Genomic DNA, 17,996 nt, shown 5'->3' on the forward strand with positions numbered 1-17,996 from the left:
TGTTCAATCACAGCCTCACCTCAGGTTTTGCCCCTACCGAATGGTGCACTGCTACAGTCATCCCTCTCCACAAAGGAGGAGCAATTACAGACACTGGGAACTATTGCCCCATTAGCCTGACATGCAAAGCTATGGAATGCATCATCATGGACCTAAAACAAGGATATAGGAAATCTCCAAACTCTGGATCCTACACAGTTTGGTTTTGTGAAGGGTAGATCATGCCTGCTCAACTTGGTCGACTTCTTTGAGTCAGTCACCAGAGCTGTGGATGAAGGCAAGGTGGTTCACACAGCCTACCTTGATTTGGCCAAGGCCTTTGATACCATTCCCCACTCAGGAATCATAGAAAAACTCACTAAGCTAGGCATCAACCCCTACATCACTAGGTGGGTTGTAAACTGGCTCACAGAATCCACAGTGTGAAAGCAGCTGACTCCAAGTCAGACTGCCGACCAGTCCTGAGTGGAGTCCCACAGGGAACTGGTTCTGGGTCCTATTCTGTTTGGTATCTACTTCTCAGAAGTCCAGTCCAACACAAAGGGGCTTTGGCTGAAAAACTTCACAGACTATTTTAAGTTGGGAGACATTATTACCTCCCCAAGTGATGCTGACATCCTACAGAAAGGCCTCACTGAAACCAACTGGTGTCAGAACCATGGTCTTAAGATCAATGCCAAAAAATGTGCAGTCATCCCCTTTGAGAAAAACCCAGTTCCCATGAACTACCACATCGATGGTAGTCCACTTAACACAGAAGGCATTATAAGAGATCTGGGAATAGCAACCTCTCTTTTGACCACCACACTGCTAATGTGGTCATAAAGTCATATGTGGCACATCTCATTACTAAGGATTTTGCATCCAGGAAGAAAGAGGTCATTGATTCCCTCTACTCTTCCCTCATTAGGCTAATCATTAAGTACAATGCCTCATTTGGCATATATCTCACTAGACACCTGCAACAAGTGGAGAGGCCGCAGAAGTACCTCACAAAGAGGATACTAAGCTTTAAACACTTGTCCCATATGGACAAACTCAAAAAACTCCAACTATTCTCGGTCTCATATCGCCTACTCATATCTGCTTGACTTGAAGTCATGTCTGACCCAGCTCTGTTAGAAATGCTACATCTAAAGAAATCCCAATCTCTCCACACCACACGCTCCAGAGACCTCAACCTCATTACCACAATCAACAGAACTGCTGGAGTGACAGGTTCATAACCCAGAGAGTGTCCATACTATGGAATAGACTTCACATACATGTCAAACAGAGCACCTCACTGGCTATCTTCAAGAGAAATCTTGATGAGTGGATGAGAAATAGGAAATTCACCCCATGGATTACTCCAGTGGCTCTACTCGACAAAGGCACTGGAAACTAAGGTTGGGTGGCACGATGCCAGCGTAATCCTATGGGCTAGGCTTGTAAAGGTTGCAGGGCCATTAGCCTAGTACACACAAATGAACCTATAAGGATACTTGACTCAAGAGAATGCTTTTAACTGCAAAAAATCAGTTAAATGATACACTCCTTGACTGGAAATCAGAACAAACAGATGTTTAACAAATAGAGAAAATTTCCAGTTAATACCCTACACACAGTGAAACTAGCCAGAAAAAATTTACAAACAGTATGACAGTAAAAACCTCATTTATCAGGCAGACAGTTTTAGTACAACCGTGCAGATTAGTTTTTAGCAATAAAATACAGTAAAAAGTATGCAGCAGACAATAAAGTGCTATAAATATCTAGAATAAGCAATAATTAGTACAAATAAGCAATAAAGGATAGTTGTATATCACAGATGCATTTTGATGGTGATTCTTTTAGCATAACACATCTGATGCCACTCTATATTTAACACTTGTATAGACTGTTTTTACAATCACTCTGTACATAATGTCATTTATACATCACCTTTAGACCTTCAAGTCAACTATATTAACTTTGTATACATGTATATATTGCACTTTGTCATTCTCTCCAATTACATAATCGTGTTGCCTACTGCGTTTTCCCCCAGGCTGAGTCTGAAATGGGTCCAAAAAGCTCAGCACTCTACCTCGGTTGAATTAAAAAAATAAAATAAAATCATGGCCATCTATAGTGGCTCAGAGCTATGAAAATGGCATGCTGTCCTTTTTCACCATTTCTTATCACACTACACATGGAGCCACTTGCAAGAAAATTGGAAAATCCACAATAAGGGGGTATTACTGGTAAGATAGGCACAAGAAAAAATAAATAAATTTTTTTGCAGATGACTTAATTGGGTATGTCACAGACCCAATAAGGTAAATTCTTGAATTGAGTACCTTCCATGAATCAGGATAACTTCAGGATACAAAATAAATGAAACAAAGACCAAGGCCAGAGTACATAATTGCATATCAACATATCAGCTGGTACAAGTCTATCCATTTCGCTGGGGGCCACAGAAGACCGAGGATGGCAAACGTGGGGGTAGGGCTACAAAAAGATGTTGATAAATCTGCTTACATTCCAAGGGCAGCTTTAATTACAAAAAAAAAAAAAGGTGCAGCAATAATAGTGTAGAAAGATGCTTAGGGATTTGGACAGTAAAATTCAATCCATTAAAATATTATTAGTCCCCTTAGATTTGCATCTAGATCAGGAGTACTTTCTGAAGCCAGAGAACAAGGTTTGGGTAATAAACAAGATGAAAAAAAATCTATGGGAAGATATGAGGTGTAGGGTTAGTTGGGATAGTATGGCTTTAACAAATGAGAAGGGAGAGAGAGGACTGCCAGATTTGGAAGGTTACTTCAGGGCCACCCAGGCCAGATGCATAAAAATGTGCAAAATAATCTACATTTGCTGGGCTGGAAGTAGAATATATTATAGCCAAGTGAGGGATTGGGAGATAGCAGAAGGATATAATTTTGGTATCAGCTCACTTAAGTAGATAGAAGCAAGCATAGAAAATATTATATTCACAATACAATGGTGGATTTGCTAAAAACTCAGAATGGATGAAAGTCTTTGCTTTGATAGGCTTGATCAAAATTTAAGGTGGCGGCAGGGAGAGAATTCAAGCATTAATAATATAGCAGGCCTATGGCAAGGGACCAAGACACTGGAACCAAATATGAGATGGAGAGCCAAAAACCAAAGCAGAAATAAGAGGAATACGGTTTGGAAGACAGATACAGGCTTACATATATGGGGCTTATAAGGGAATACTGGAGGGAACAACTGGCAAGGAAAAATGGAAAATGTGCATTTCCATAAGTTCATGGGCTCATAGGCAAGTACTAGCCTAGTTGCCCTTGTGGAACATTTTAAGCCTACCTAATTTCTCTTTTTGTGCTGAAAATAACCTATCCTATTTTTTTTTTTTTTTGCAGATTGGCCTTACCCATCGCATAATAAATGAGATCATACCATATATGATTTGCTAATTTCTTGTGGAATCTAGGACTGAAAGAGTGATAAAAAGAAATTAGATCTTACAATAAAAGTAATTTTACAGGGCTGATGAAATTAAACAAAACCAGATAAGATCAGGAAAAGTGCTAACCTCTTAGTGGAAAGACATGTTTACCCTTTGCTATGCGACTAATATTAAGGAAATTTAGGATCTTTGCTTGGGAAGTACTGCCACAGCTACTCCTACAACCCTAATGGGTTACACAAAATATTTCCCCATGTTAATGTGACTTGCTGGAGATGTAACCTGCAGGAAATAGGGAACTAGGAACATATCTTGGGATCCTGAAAGTTAGCAAAACTTTAAAAATATTTGAAAAAGATGACAAGCCAACACAGACATAGTATAATGCGGCATTGGGTTTAACAGAGTAGAGCACAGAATGGCCTTACTTACACTTACTGGTGACCAAGAAGGCAGTTAATAGGAAATGGAAAAAAATTGGAGCAACCATCACTAGAGGAAGTAACTGAAAAGACAGACCTAAGCAAAAAGGAGTAACAGATAAGGCAGAGCAGTGAAAGCAGGGAAATAGGAAACCACATGACATAGTCACGGCTTATTATGTCTGCCTAAATGCTGAACCAAAACTAAACTTAAGAATGGTAAAACTGTGATAGGCATGGTACAATTAGGCAAGTTAAATATTGTGCTAGTCTGTGCTTACAAAAAGGCATGTGATTTATGGAACTTAGATGTGTATAATGCATGAAGACCATGTCTGGAACTTGAAAATGGGAATGCATCAGGACTGCTGAATAAAATAGACAGACTATGTACACAAAGTGGCAAAAAGCTGCTCTATTACTAGCCAGTGTGGGAATGGAGAAAGGAGATTTTTACAATGGGGATGACTTGGTAAGACTACTTTGCCAAGTAGGATACAGAAAACAGGCAACAGGGGAGCTAAAATTTGATGGAAGAAAAAATAAATCCATGTACTGAGCGAAAATAAGTCAGCAGGGAAAGGTAACAGAATTGTATAAGGCTAAATACAAGTATGGCTACAAGGTAGAGACTGCTTTGCCTACCAGGAATTGAGGAGTATCTGCAGAGATAGGGAAGGTGTACATTAAAGATCTGTGGTAGAGTGGCAGAAGTTTTTAGTTGACTGTAAAAACGAGAATGCTATTAAAAGAATAATAATTGTATACGTAAAGGACTACATTACCAGTATAAACATCAGAGGAGGTTAGGAAAGACTGGAAAAGAGAATGGAAAGTAAAGAAAAATTAAAAAGGAACAATGGAAGAAATTGTTTGGTTCCCAAGTATGCAAAACAATCCAGATGGTTCAGGATTTTTGCATTGAAATGTTTTAAAAGTAGTAAACTTCAGAGGATTTTTTCCTCAGATGGGAAGATAGCAAATTTTGAAAACCGCAAATGTGGTAGGAATGACAGAGAAAATCTGGAACATTTGTTGGGGGGAATATAACTAGTTGGCAGACTTAAAAATTCCCTAGAGGACTTTGACCAAGGGGGATGGAAAAACAGTAGAAGCTAAAGAAATTATTCTTCTGAGATAGGATACAGGATCTGAAATGCCTAGGCAAAGTAAAGTCTTACCAAGTTTAAAGCTACTGGCTTCCAAAAAACATTTACTACAAAATGGAAACCAAAATCTATACCACACATTACAGATGTTTTGAATACTGAAAAGATAAATGAACTGGAGGTGGATATTAAGAAAAGGGAAGGAGAAACTGCATAGAAATAAGTGGTACTTCTGGGAGCAATACCTACACAATAATACTCAGGAGGATGATCAACTCTTCAAGGAAGGCGAGAAGTGAGCAATTTATATATTGTTTACAATGAATGGAAACTTAAAACATGTATACTGTATGACATTAACCGAATTTACGCTGCCTCATTTTCTTGTTATTAATATATGTGAACTCATGCTGGACTTAAAAATATGGTGATTTAGTAAAGATGCTTAAAAAAGGATGAATTTAACAGATCAAGAGAATGGGCAATTGCACAGTGGTAAAGGAAAAAAATTACTTGGATAATATGCATGAATTTGAAAAAGCAACTATTTTTTGATACGAAGAAAGTGACATAGGCAACAAAAAATAGAAACAGCTGCAGTCAACCTAAGGAAGCCTATGACTAAACATAACCAAAAATCGTATACAGGTACTAGTCATGCTCTTCAAATTTTATAAAAATTTGTACATAGGAGAGGAATGGGAACTCAAGAAAAGATCAAGTGGAAATATTTATGGATAGTAAACTTCAGAGGATTATCAATGCTACAGGAAGATAAAGTTAAACAATTAAACAGTTTGGGTAGGAAGAGATGAAATAAAACGGTGATATATTATCAAACAGGAAATTCTCTAGGAAGTAGACAGTCCCCTTGGATTCAGAAAGGCTTACCATGCTGCAGAAGCCTTATCTTGATGCAGAAGTTTTCCATGTTCTTAGACCAGTCTCTCATTATGGTTTGCACCTGATGGGTGAGCCTTAGCACAGAGAACAGTCTTGTAGGTGAAGCAGAGTGCTAATGCAGTAGTCCAAAGGAGTGACTAATGCTAATTAGCCAAGTGCTCACCCCTGGAAATGTTTGCAGAGCACAATTTACCCGGCTGAGTAATGGAAAGCATCACCTGGCTAAGTAAGACTTAACTCCAGGAGGAAAAAGTAATACTGTCTTTTGACAGAAGTCACCCATTCACCCTTACGGGAACACGCGAGGTACAGGTAAAATCCAATTAAGCCACAGGGGTGAAGATACATCAGTACATGGAATTAGGTGTACCTAACTAAAGGAGCACAAATTAGGTTGAATGAAAATGTGTGCGTGTGTGCACAAGCGCTGAGGTGGCTGCAGCACAGCTGGTGTACAGCATCAAAACTCTGGATGGCTGTGCTGCATTGCGCATGTAGGTACATAGTTATCCATTTCCTTGAGAGCGAGTGAGTGAGTCTAGGAGGCTTGTTTGTGGAGAACTGGATAAGAGTCCAATTGGGGGAAACAGGAGTGAAGGCATGCAGAGGTGCGTGCACATGGCTGTCTGAATACGTGGATATGGACAGTAAGATACAAACAGCAAAAAATGTTTCTAGCCCCTTTAGTCTTATACTGAAGTGAGGTGCATTTTTATAAAACGGACTAGAAGTTGTAGATGATAGAGAATTAAAGGAAATCTATTTTGGAGGGAAAGACCAAGTATTACGGGGGTTAAGCTGATTCTCCCCACAAAACAAGGTGGGATAGGTTTATGCAATTTGAAAGGGTATTTTAATTTAAGGGTTACATACATAATTCACGCAGAATGTTACAACTCAAAGTGGGGGGGGGGACAAAGCTAGCATGGGAATACATAAAGTAGAATCTACCAATACGGATGCTGTAAGTAGGTGTTCAGAAGACAGGCAAGAGGGTAATGAAACTTAATGGAGGAAATTAGCAAAGAAAAGTACAGTTGTGCAAAATCTTACCATAACAGTATACATATCTCCTCCTTCTTTCAGCTTTTCCCAGTTAGGGGTCGCCATAGCGGATCACCTGTCTGCTCATGATTGGCAGTGGAGTTTTACAGTGTCAAGTTGTCAGCCTGGCGCCAAACCTTCCACAGAAGGCACACAAATGCACACACACACACACACACACACACACACACACACACACACACACACACCTAGGGCCAATTTAGTGTCCAATCCACCTACAGCATGTCTTTGGAATGTGGGAAGAAACTGGAGCACCCGGAGGAAACCCACACGACCACAGGGAGGACAGGCAGACTCCGCACAGAATGCACCCCAGCCGAGGATCGAACTGGAGAACCACTTTCTGTAAGGTGGCAACGCTAACCGCTGCACCACCATCACAACAGTATACATATCTCCACTGTTGCAATATTCTTTACAATAGGGATCACCTGCCTAGGGCAGCCCAACATCCAGCCAGTATACCAAAGCATTTAGGTTGTAATGGGTATGCCGTACATTACACACATGCGCCTCCGTGCACAGTGTAGGAAAAAAGGTGATGAACTGAAATGAATGAATGACAGAAGTGAGAAAGCCCCAGTAGGAACAACAGTCTAAGGATACTATCAGATAAGTACGTCCAGAAGAAAAAAAGGATCAGTGGGAGGAAGGAGGGAGCAAATAGTAAGGACTATGATCAGCAGTTTGAACTGTTTTCAGGCACTCATTTGTTTACAGGTATGCACTTTTCACTTGAGAAAGTGCTGGCAAAGGTGTGGAGTGGGGTCTGCCTATGAGAAAAATGGAAAAGTTATATTTCTGCTCAACGGCCATTTCACGAAGTGTACGGAAAGTACAACGGGAATTTTTACAGTAGTAAGTACAACAGAAAGGGTAAGGAGGAGCGTAACTTTCCAGATCCTCTTTCAAAAATAAAGGGTCGCAGTTACCCTGCTTTTGTGGTCAGTTTGGTATAGCAGAAGGTTCTATGTGGTCTGTCTTTTATAACAACGCGATGGATGCCAAATGTTGTTCCTTCCGCGGTCGGTTGCCAAACTCCTGGTCCTGTTGCACAAGCAAAGTGATAAAAAGGTAATTAGGAATTTATATACCCAGTTTTAACACGCAGTCCTTTCATGAAAACATTAGGAATTATGCAATGTTAGAAATCTGGTTGCGATAATACGCAAGTACCAACCCGGTCACCTACAATCTCCGCTGAAGAATGGACAGGTGGGGATGGATGTGAGATCCCTTGTCTTGTGTGAGTAGGTCCACCCTGTGAGATAATTGTGATGACTGTAATTGGCTAATTATAAAAGAGGAGGGAAACAATGCTGTGAGTCAAGAGAGTGACCAGCAAGAATTTGGGAGCCTCCTGTTTTATCATGAACAGGACTTTAGGAATGAGAAGGGGGGGGGGGGACATTCCCTTCAAAGAAAAAAAAAAGCCCATCCACCTTCCAAGTCACAGGACATGGGACTCTGGTGAAAAACAAAGGAAGTTGTTTGTTCAGAGGGGAGGTAAATAGATCTACTTGAGGAGAACACTACTGGTGGACAGCATCCAGAAACACATCCCTATTAAGCATCCACTCGTGGGATTGTGTAATGGACCTGCTCAGGGAATCTGCCACTGTTTTGACTTGAGTAATATAAACTGCCTGAAGGGTCACCTAACACTGAACAGCTAGATCCCAAACTTGAAGAGCTAGTCTGCACAAGAGATAAGACCTTGCCCCCCCCCACCCTCTTGCTTGTTGATATACCATATCACTGTGGCATTGTCAGTGAGAATTCTGAAGGGCCCTGGAAGCAAAACAGAATGAAAAGCCAGAAGAGCTCTCATGTCTGACAATGAAGTAGTCTTTCTTTTGCTGAACAGACTAATGGCCCTGCAATTTCATATGACCGAAAGAAGCCCCCGCCCCAAAATCCCATGTCTGAGGCATCTGTTAAAGAGTTCCTAAGAGGGGACTGGAAGGTGAAAAGCCAGTACTGGGTGGAGGGACAACTCCACCACTGAAGTTCCAGCTTGAGACATGGAAGGGGAGGGACTAAAAAATCTTAAGGATGAGAATGTTTAAGCCAAACTGACTTTAGAATCCATTGGGGCTTTCTCATATGGAGCTTGGCCAGAGAAAGCATAGGAGTGGTGGGAGTGGTGGAAGCCATGTAACCCAAAGCCCTTTGAAACTCCCTGGCTGTAATGGAAGCCAAAGGAAGAAGGGATTAAAAGAAAACAGAGTTAAAGCCTTGGGAGGAGGCAAAGATACCAGCACTGGAACAGTCTGGAGCATGCACCCTAGGAAAACATGATCCTAGGAGGGAATCAGGAATGATTTTTGGAAAATATAGTAAACCCCTGGCTTTGCGGGAGATAAACAGCAAGTTCAAGATGCTGAAGTAAAATCTCTGGAGAACAGACCTGAATGAGCAAGTCATGTAGGTAAGGAAAGATCTGTATCCCCTCAATCTGCAGAAAGTAATCTCAGGAGTGAAGCATTTGGTGAAGACCTTTTGGGCGGTAGAGGGGGCCCAAGAACAAAGCAGAGAACTGAAAATGCCAGGAAGCAACAGAGAAACGTAAAGATTTCCTGAGAAGGGGATGAATAGGAATGTGTAGATAAGCATTCTTTTGATCTAGGGGAAACAAGAAAAGCCCGATAAAGTAGAACAGGAAATGAGGTCTGAAGGGATAGCACCCAAAAAGGAACCTTCAAAAAAGTGTTTAGCTGAGAGAAACCCAAAGTGGGTCTCCACGGTGCCTTCTTTCCTGGGGACCGAGAACATTCTGGAGTAAAAACCCTTCCCCCTCTGAGGAGTTGGAACTTCTTGAATTGTTCTCTGACCAACAGGCCCTGAAGTACCTCTGGAAAAAAACGGCAGTTATTCCTGAGGAGGCTGAGAAATGCCCAAGGGGGGGGGGGGCTGGAAACCATGTAATAACCCTGGCGAAGTATGGAAAAAAAAACAGGAGTCTTGTGTGATCTTTAACCAAATAGGAAGGGACAGGGAAAGACAGAAATTAAGCATGTGACTGAGAACAGCAGGGCAAGGATAGTCAGACAACACATGGTTTGTCAGAAAAAGGAGGTTTCTGAGCTGAAGGGGTCTAGGTAGCCTTAACAGGAGGAGTCCTACTACTACTCTTCTTACCTATGGGGGGGGGGGGGGGGGGGGTGTCGCTCTACAAAAAAAAAAAAAAAAAGGGGGCAGGCTCGTTAGGGTAATTCCTTTGCAATTTAGGGACAGGTGAAACAAAAATATGTTTCAGATCCTGTAAAACTAACCTTTTCCTGGAGTGATTTAAACAATGCAGAAGCAAACAGATGCTTATTATCCAGAGCAGCGTCCATCAACCTAACCTTGACATCAGGCAAAGGCTGAAGTCGAAGCAAAGACTACCTCCTTAACACAGGACCAAAGGCAGCAAACCCTAGATAAGGCATGAACTTCATTTAATGGAATGGTGAGCAACCTGAGATGATGGCCATGATAAAGAGAATAAGTCTTCCCCTCAGGAAGGTCTGAAATAACCGGAATGGCCTGAGAGAGAACAGCCAAAATCAGGTCATATGAATCTGATAGTTCACAGCTCTAAAGGCCAGGGTAGCAGAAGTATATACTTCCTTATCCAAACTCTCCATAGTTCTGCTGTCTGTCAGAAGGAAGCAACTCTGTAGAAAGCAAAAGTTTTAATGGCTTGTCAGAAGCAGCAGACGCCACAGAAAAGCCAGCAGAGAACTTAAAGAAACATGCAGTCTTCAGGCACCTTTTTGGGAGTGGGGGGCTGGGAATCAGGAGCCTGAGATGCAGTAGAAACAGCAAGAACAGGAGGGACAGCAGAGGGCCTCTAAAAGACTCCATTTGCAGAAGCTCATAGTACCTCTTCTGAACAGACCCCTCAGAACAATCCCAATGAAAAAAATTCCATCACTCAGGAAATTCTCACCAAAAGAAATCTCCTCACAAGGAGAGTAAGGACTAATAGACTCCTCTTCCTCAGAACCATAATCTAAGGGGGAAGGAATCTGGGAAGAATAAGTCAGGGATTCCTCAACAGAACCTTCATCCTCAAAGGAACCCTGCTCCCTAGAACTCTTAAGAGAAATAGAAGACCAAGCAGGATCCTAAACACAAACCCCCTTGTGTAGCTTTCAAAGTCATAAGGCTATTAAACAAGCCTTGAGTGAAGTTTTACCATACAATCATAGGATCTTTAGGAGGAGAAGTGCAGATGTTTTTTTTGCTTCTTTAAGGGTACATCAGCCTTATAGATTTTAGAAACCTCTGCCCCCCCCCGAAGACATTCAATTAATATAGCTGGTATCTCTTCCTTCACCATATCTGAGGACCACCCTACGCCCTTTGCTAATTATCAGCCATGGGTCCCTCCTGTACATCCAAAGCGGACATCTGCAAGGCCTCCATGGGTGTGTGTGAAGCAAGATCCATGCTGGCCTCAGCAGCAGTCAGAGAAGAGGAATCTGACAGAAACTAGATGGTTTTCCAGGCTTTCACTAGCCTCAAGAGAGCCGTCCAACAGCGGTGGCACAGCAGAAGAATCGGATCGAACTTTCTTGGTCGTCTTTGCAGACGGCTGACCATCTGGCCAAGAAGATCCTTCCATGTTCTCTTTAGCTAGGTTTAAGACATTGGTTTTATAAATAAATAGCCAAGGAGGACAGCCAGCTATGCAACACCTTAGGGACAAAGGCCTGGCAAATAGTGCAAGATCTATGGTCATGGAAAGCACCTAAGCAAAATAAATGCTGTTCGTGATCATCTTTATAGGGAATCTGTCTCTTGCACTGCCATTTCCTCTTTCTGGATGATATGAAAACAACCACCAACCAAAGTTAATAAAGAGATAAGATAGCAAAAACCTCAATGGGACATTTACCTGAAAGCAGCTTGGTAACCAGCAGATGAACGAGCATTTGGACATCACTTTTATGATCTACGCTGTTCAGAGGAAGCATGTGATGTATGGTGTACCCATTACAACTTAAAGGCTTTGGTATCCTGGCCGGACATCAGGCCCTATTGTAAAGAATACTGCAACAATGACATGGAAGGACATCAACAGTACTGGGAGTAAATAACTCAAGAGGGATGGTAGCAGAATGGGATGAGCATATAAGCAGGAGTTTGGACCGCAGGTTAGAGTTTTCTTTCCCCTCAGGTACTGGAAACAAAGTATAGTCAAACGTAAGAGGACAGGGGAGTCTTCAGTGAAAGAACAGCTCTAGTAGAATTTTTAGCAGAGTCTAGAAAAGAAGCTGTTCAAGGGAGAGTTAAGGCATATAAAATATTGCATAACTGTAAGACGTGATGAGAACAGCTTAGGAAAGGTTTGGGAACAGAGAACAGAAAGGCAAATTACAAAGGAACAGTGATTAACAAAATCTTACAGCTCTCAGTTATATAACAGTCCAGAAGGTTCAGAAATGTTTACACTAAAGCATTTAGAAAAGGATGTTTATACCTAAAGTAGACTTCAGAGGAGGTTTCCTCAAGTAGACAGAAAATGTTGAAGATGTGATAGGAATGAATAGAAAACTAGGAACATTTCTGGGCATGTAAGAATTTACAGAGAATTTTTAAAATCTGCCAAAGTACTTTGATCCAATATTTGGGGGAAGAAATAGTAACTAAGGAAATGATTCTACTGAGCTGGAATATACAAACTGAATCGGCTAGGCTTACCAAGTTTAATGCTTCCATATCAGCCAAAAAAGCAACAACAAAAAAATGGAAGCTGAAATGTAACCCAATCATACGTGAAGCTTTGAATACTGTGAAGGAGACGAATGAACTGGAGTTGGGATCTTTAGAAAACAGAAGTAGCAAAATTCATAAAAATAAATGAAATTTGTGTTAATTATGCATGCAGAATGATGCTTAAGAAGATTAAGGTACAGTGAAAGGCAGGAATAAGGAATTTATAACTTTGGGAGTGAAAAAAAAACAAATGTTGCACTATGATCATGAAATCTGTTAAGTCTGGTTTTCCGTTTATGTATGCGAACTCATGCTGTAGCTTTAATAAGATGATTACATACAGATGTTTAAAACATGTAATGCAGTGTTAAAAATCAACCTGGCAAACAGACTGCATTTTGCCTTTGCAAGAAAAACAATATGAAAGTTGGTGCTTTTATTTATGCAGCGGAGTAAATGCATGAAAGAAATAGCATGCTAACTACATCTTCAGTGCAGCCTGCCAACAGCGTAATGTAGTTGGATTCATAGGTGAATACTAGGTTAATTGCTCTGAAGGGCCATTTTAAGCCTAGCCAATAACCTGAGGTCAGAATTAAACCCTGCACTTTGCTTTGTACACAGAAAGACATTAACCATTATGCCAAACCCCCCTCCTTGCAATAAGTAAAACTCCTAAATGCCTGGCTTATCCTGCAATCCTTATAAAATGGCTCATCTTTTTTCACACTTAAATCACTAAATGGATCCTGTAACAAAACAGGTCCTTAGAGGTGAACCGTGAACAAAATGTACTACTGGAGAAATACAGGTCTACGGGCAATAACAGGCAGAGCCCTACACAGTACTTAAAACAGGTCTGCTCCAACTGATCAGCACAGCCCTACACAGCAGTTATGCACAACTGCTCGTTTCATTTAGTAATCAATTAACATGTTGCCAGCATATCTGCTGATGTGAAAGTGATGCCTTCCTCCTCTGTGCACTCATAAAAGACGGACTTTACATTTTCTTCAGGAAAATTTAAAATGAATTTGAAAATGCAAATATATGTACTGTAAGCTAGTATTTACAGGACTGAACTTTATAGAACAGATGCAGGTACGGCTGTCTGAACCTCAAGGTGGAGAAAGATATATTGGTTTAACAGGCTTCAGTGAATAGCTCATCTCCAGAGATGCTTAATCTTTAAGAGTTACAAACTTATGACCTAATGAACTGATCAGCTTTGCTGCACTGCATCAATGAATTCAGGCAACGGATGGTTCCAGTACATACAGTTGTGCATTACAATATACTTACTGTTCCTGCTGGCTGCATTAACTACTTCCATGTAAGAGGAAGGATCATCTGCCTTGATGTAAGAATCGATGGCTTCTTTTACCATGTCCTTCAGGAGCTGTGCCCTGGCCAGCTGACTCCAAACTGCTGGCTCGTTGCACCTCTCTGCAAACTCATAGGCACGATCCAAATTTCCTATATGTTCTATAAGGACCTAAAAGTAAAAATTAACAGATTTGTCAAACAACCCAAAATGCACATGATGCTATAGACAAACTTTGAAAATGTGAATGGAAAAACTGTTTCCTTCTAGCGGAAGAAGATTCGAATAGAAGCACACTGAAATATTTCTTAAATGCTACTGAGCAAGGGAAAACAGCAACTGCACCCTCAAAACATCACTATACTACTTATAAACAAAACCACTGGGAAATGATTACAAGTACAAATGAAAGCAACAGTAGAACACCAAGAATGGAAGCTATAACACATCACAAGCACTTACAGAAAAAGGGCTGTGAAAATACGAGGAAGGGAATGAAAATAGCTCCCAACTGGAACTATAAGATCTGATAGAGTTTCAACACTTCGGAAATTAAACTACCACTACTTAAAATATGAACACCAAAACTTATTACACATTTAGAGCATTTTATGAAAAGGGGGAGCACCCACCCCCTCTACTTATATGCACCAAGATTACAGTATTTTACAATTTAGAGTTACCAAATACCTCTCCAAGCTGCAGTTCAATTTTCACTGCTCCAAGAATCATGCTTTCTGTCCTTGGACTTTCAAAAGGTATCCAAATGAACACGCACCATGGGGCAGAGGGATTAACCCTGACTATAGTACAAGTGACCCAGGTCCAATCAGCATCTAGGGAGTCTGGATTCAGATGGGCACACCTTATGGATGGTTCCTGGGGTGAGCAGAAACATGCAAGGGGGGGGGGGGCGATGCCCTTAAGATGAAAAGGCTGGGATACTGACTGAACTGTTATAGAGGCATGATGACATACCTACAAATTCCCCACTGCATGCCTTCTTCTACATATTTAATGGCTGCATGTGGTTGAGGGAAAGATGCTCATTGGGGCAAGCAATATGATGCTGCACCAGGAACCTCAAGTCTCCTCACTGGCCATGAGCATGGGTCAGAATAAGTCTGGAAAAGGAGTGCCCAGCAGAAGAGGATGAGAGGTCCAGATGGCAGTTGATCTTCAGCTACAAGGAATCAGTCACTGAGAAATCTGAAAGTAGGAAATGGATATCTGCCAGCTGGTAAAGGAGGCCACAAAGAATCAATCCCCCAAGCCAGCTAACATTCTTTTCACTGTACATAAATGATGACTTGTCTTCACAGGATTTTTCACAGATATGCAAACAGTAAGGAAACACAAGGCTATTTTTTTTAACTCGAGCAAAGGGCACATGTATGTGGCAAGACCATCACAAAGCACTGTTAAACACAAATTAAGATGCTATTTACTTATGAGTAGGTAAGCAAACTGATTAAAATGACTTTGGCCAAATGCAAGAAAGTGGTAGCTGTGATGTAACAGGATTGCTCAAAAAAGTAGCATGAATGCAGCATGTGTTTGGATTCAAAGTTTCTAGCATTGTGCAAAGGAATTTTTATTAAGGTGCAGTTTTAGGCTATCTCATGTTTATGTGATTGATTGCATCTTATTAAGTAGACTACACTAATGTTACTCTACAACCACTGCAAACTGGTAGGTTGGGAACACTGCAAAGCAGACATTAAAACAAGGCTGCACTCTGACCCCTTGCTTACATAAGAAATACCCAGCACTGTTACTCAGAATACTGAAGGAAGGAAAGGCAGAGAGAATACAAGGGCACAAGTACATTCCAAACAAACTAAAATACAAGTACAGCTCCTTTTACAATACAAACACTTTACAACTCTCAACTAATACCACTTTGTAAACCCATCTAAGTTATTTTACTTCATAGCCAGATTAAATAACGAATCAAACATTTTATTCTGCCAGTAAGCCAATGCCAGACTCTTCCTTTTCTTTCTGTCATCTTAAATCCTACTCACTTTTATTTATATAGCCCCCTAAGTCAAGACTTGTCCGAATCAAATCACAACAGATGAGCCAAATTGTGTTTTCTGGCAAGTATAAAAATTTAGGGGCTGAAGCTTGGATGAAAAAGACCCTGTAAATATACACCTACAGAAAGTTAATCAAATCAACAGTACTTTCAGACTGGTCTTCGTAATATTTTTCTTAGTTTTAAAACTACTTTACTCTCAATATTCTTGCCAGAGGGCATGTGCTGTGTCCCCACCCTACCCCCTACACACAGATGCTCTGTTAATGTTGCTTTTCAGACCATCAAGGGAAAAAAAACTGATACAGCTGTGCTCTATAATGTAGACGGAATGGTAATTAATGACAGCTTGCCTTAAAATGCACCCAGATCATTATAAAACATTATACAACGTAAATTACACATTAACATCCCTTACAAAACTTAAAGGACATGTTCAAGACAAGTTAACCATCTTGTGGTGTACTACACAAAGTGAAGGCTGAAAGAACTCTGCTGACAATGTTCTAGAACAACTTTCTCATCTCCGTATCAAATATGTGCAACAAACGGACTGATGTACAGCCTTTGACTCTGAACAAGTTCCCTCATCCCTCAATTTTTCTGCTCCCACCTGGAGAAGGGGGATTGAGATCTGGAGTGGATTTGGAGCAAGTGGAGCTGTACCATCACAGGGATCTGGTGCTCGGGTCTATTCCCTAGCTTTCTGTGGAGACGAGAATGATCTGAAGATGGCATTGACTGACACACATTTTATACCACTGATGTACTGACATTTTGATGGGAGAGCATCTGCAAAGTCTTGGAGGAGGGTGGAGCTCTGGATGCCAGGCCAGCCAGACATTACCTACTTGCAAGATCTCTCCAGATGTGAGGACTGAATTTACTCAAAATGTTTATAGCTGGTTCCTAGGAAAAAACAGTACCTTTTCCTCTCTCTACTACCCTAGAAGAACATATTCTAGCATACCGTTTCATATGATTTATACACATTTTTAAATTCGACTCCTTTTTCCTCCCTTCCATCAAAACATGTTAGATTTTTATTCAGCTCTAATGTGCATAATGGTTGTAATTGTTCATCAAACTAACTTCATAGTTTTACAGTATTTGCACCCATTATGTATGTATAAATCTATCACGCACAAATAATTAGCTTGCTTTGGAACCATATTCATGATTGCACCACAGACTTTCTGTTAATGTCCCCCTCTTGTCTAAGTTATGCACAGACTGCCACTGTATTCAAAGATATTTACTTCCTGGTATGACATGAGACTATTCTCCATGGCTTGCCACCTTCTCTGGTGTAGAGGGAAATCCTGCTTCTCAAGTGACAGAAGTTCACTTAGTGACCTGGATTCCGTCTGAAGCTGGTTCAGTGGAAAAAAGAAATGTACTGCCTGCTCCTCCTTGCCGGGGGAAGGTGTATAGATATGTACCAGGCAAATGTGTATAGATGTGTACCAGGCAAATAGCTGAATTAATGGATACAGATGTTCACCCCGGTGTCATGATCAGCGCTAGTGCTGTAACTGGTTGGGGGGGGGGGTAGAAACAGATATACTGTTGTGTAGGTGGAGGTGTCCCCATGGCATCAAGGCACACTCACCTAGGTGATGGCAGCTCAGCATATCAAGGATGCAGAGCTTAAGAGAAAATGCCAGCTGAAAGTAGTATGGCAACCTCAGTTCTTCTACTCCTTTCTTCACATCACAGGGCCGTCATAACTCAATAACCATGAAACCTCTGTCTGGAAGAACCAGACTTGCATGTTGAAAGTATATGTCTGGTATACTCCCCCTCAAGATGCGATGGCCCTAGTGAGGAAAGGAGCCACATGGGGGGGGGGGGGGTTATGGAGGGCAACTTGTGCTTTCTTCCCATGGCATCCTCTCTGCATATATAGTACCTGCTTTACAGCTCTACAGCTTTTAATTTTTAAGTAGGATTACTGTTCATCTCTACAGTTTCCTCACAAGTATCCCCATATTAAAAACAA

The 17,996-nt window shown here is 41.0% G+C and overlaps 1 protein-coding gene across 5 annotated transcripts in view; it reads right to left on the minus strand.

Moving 5' to 3' along the window:
* Positions 1-17,996, minus strand: part of LOC122799579 (clathrin heavy chain 1-like) — a 1,937,764-nt gene that overhangs the window by 783,393 nt on the left and 1,136,375 nt on the right. For all 5 annotated transcript variants that reach the window (XM_044068726.1, XM_044068727.1, XM_044068725.1 and 2 more), the window contains one exon: positions 13,932-14,124. In XM_044068726.1, the coding sequence (XP_043924661.1) occupies positions 13,932-14,124 (193 nt within the window). The remainder of the gene's footprint in view (positions 1-13,931; positions 14,125-17,996) is intronic.

Source organism: Protopterus annectens, chromosome 4.part0 (genome assembly GCF_019279795.1).
Source record: "Protopterus annectens isolate FY-2018-M chromosome 4.part0, PAN1.0, whole genome shotgun sequence".
In the NCBI taxonomy this organism is placed as follows: domain Eukaryota; kingdom Metazoa; phylum Chordata; order Ceratodontiformes; family Protopteridae; genus Protopterus; species Protopterus annectens.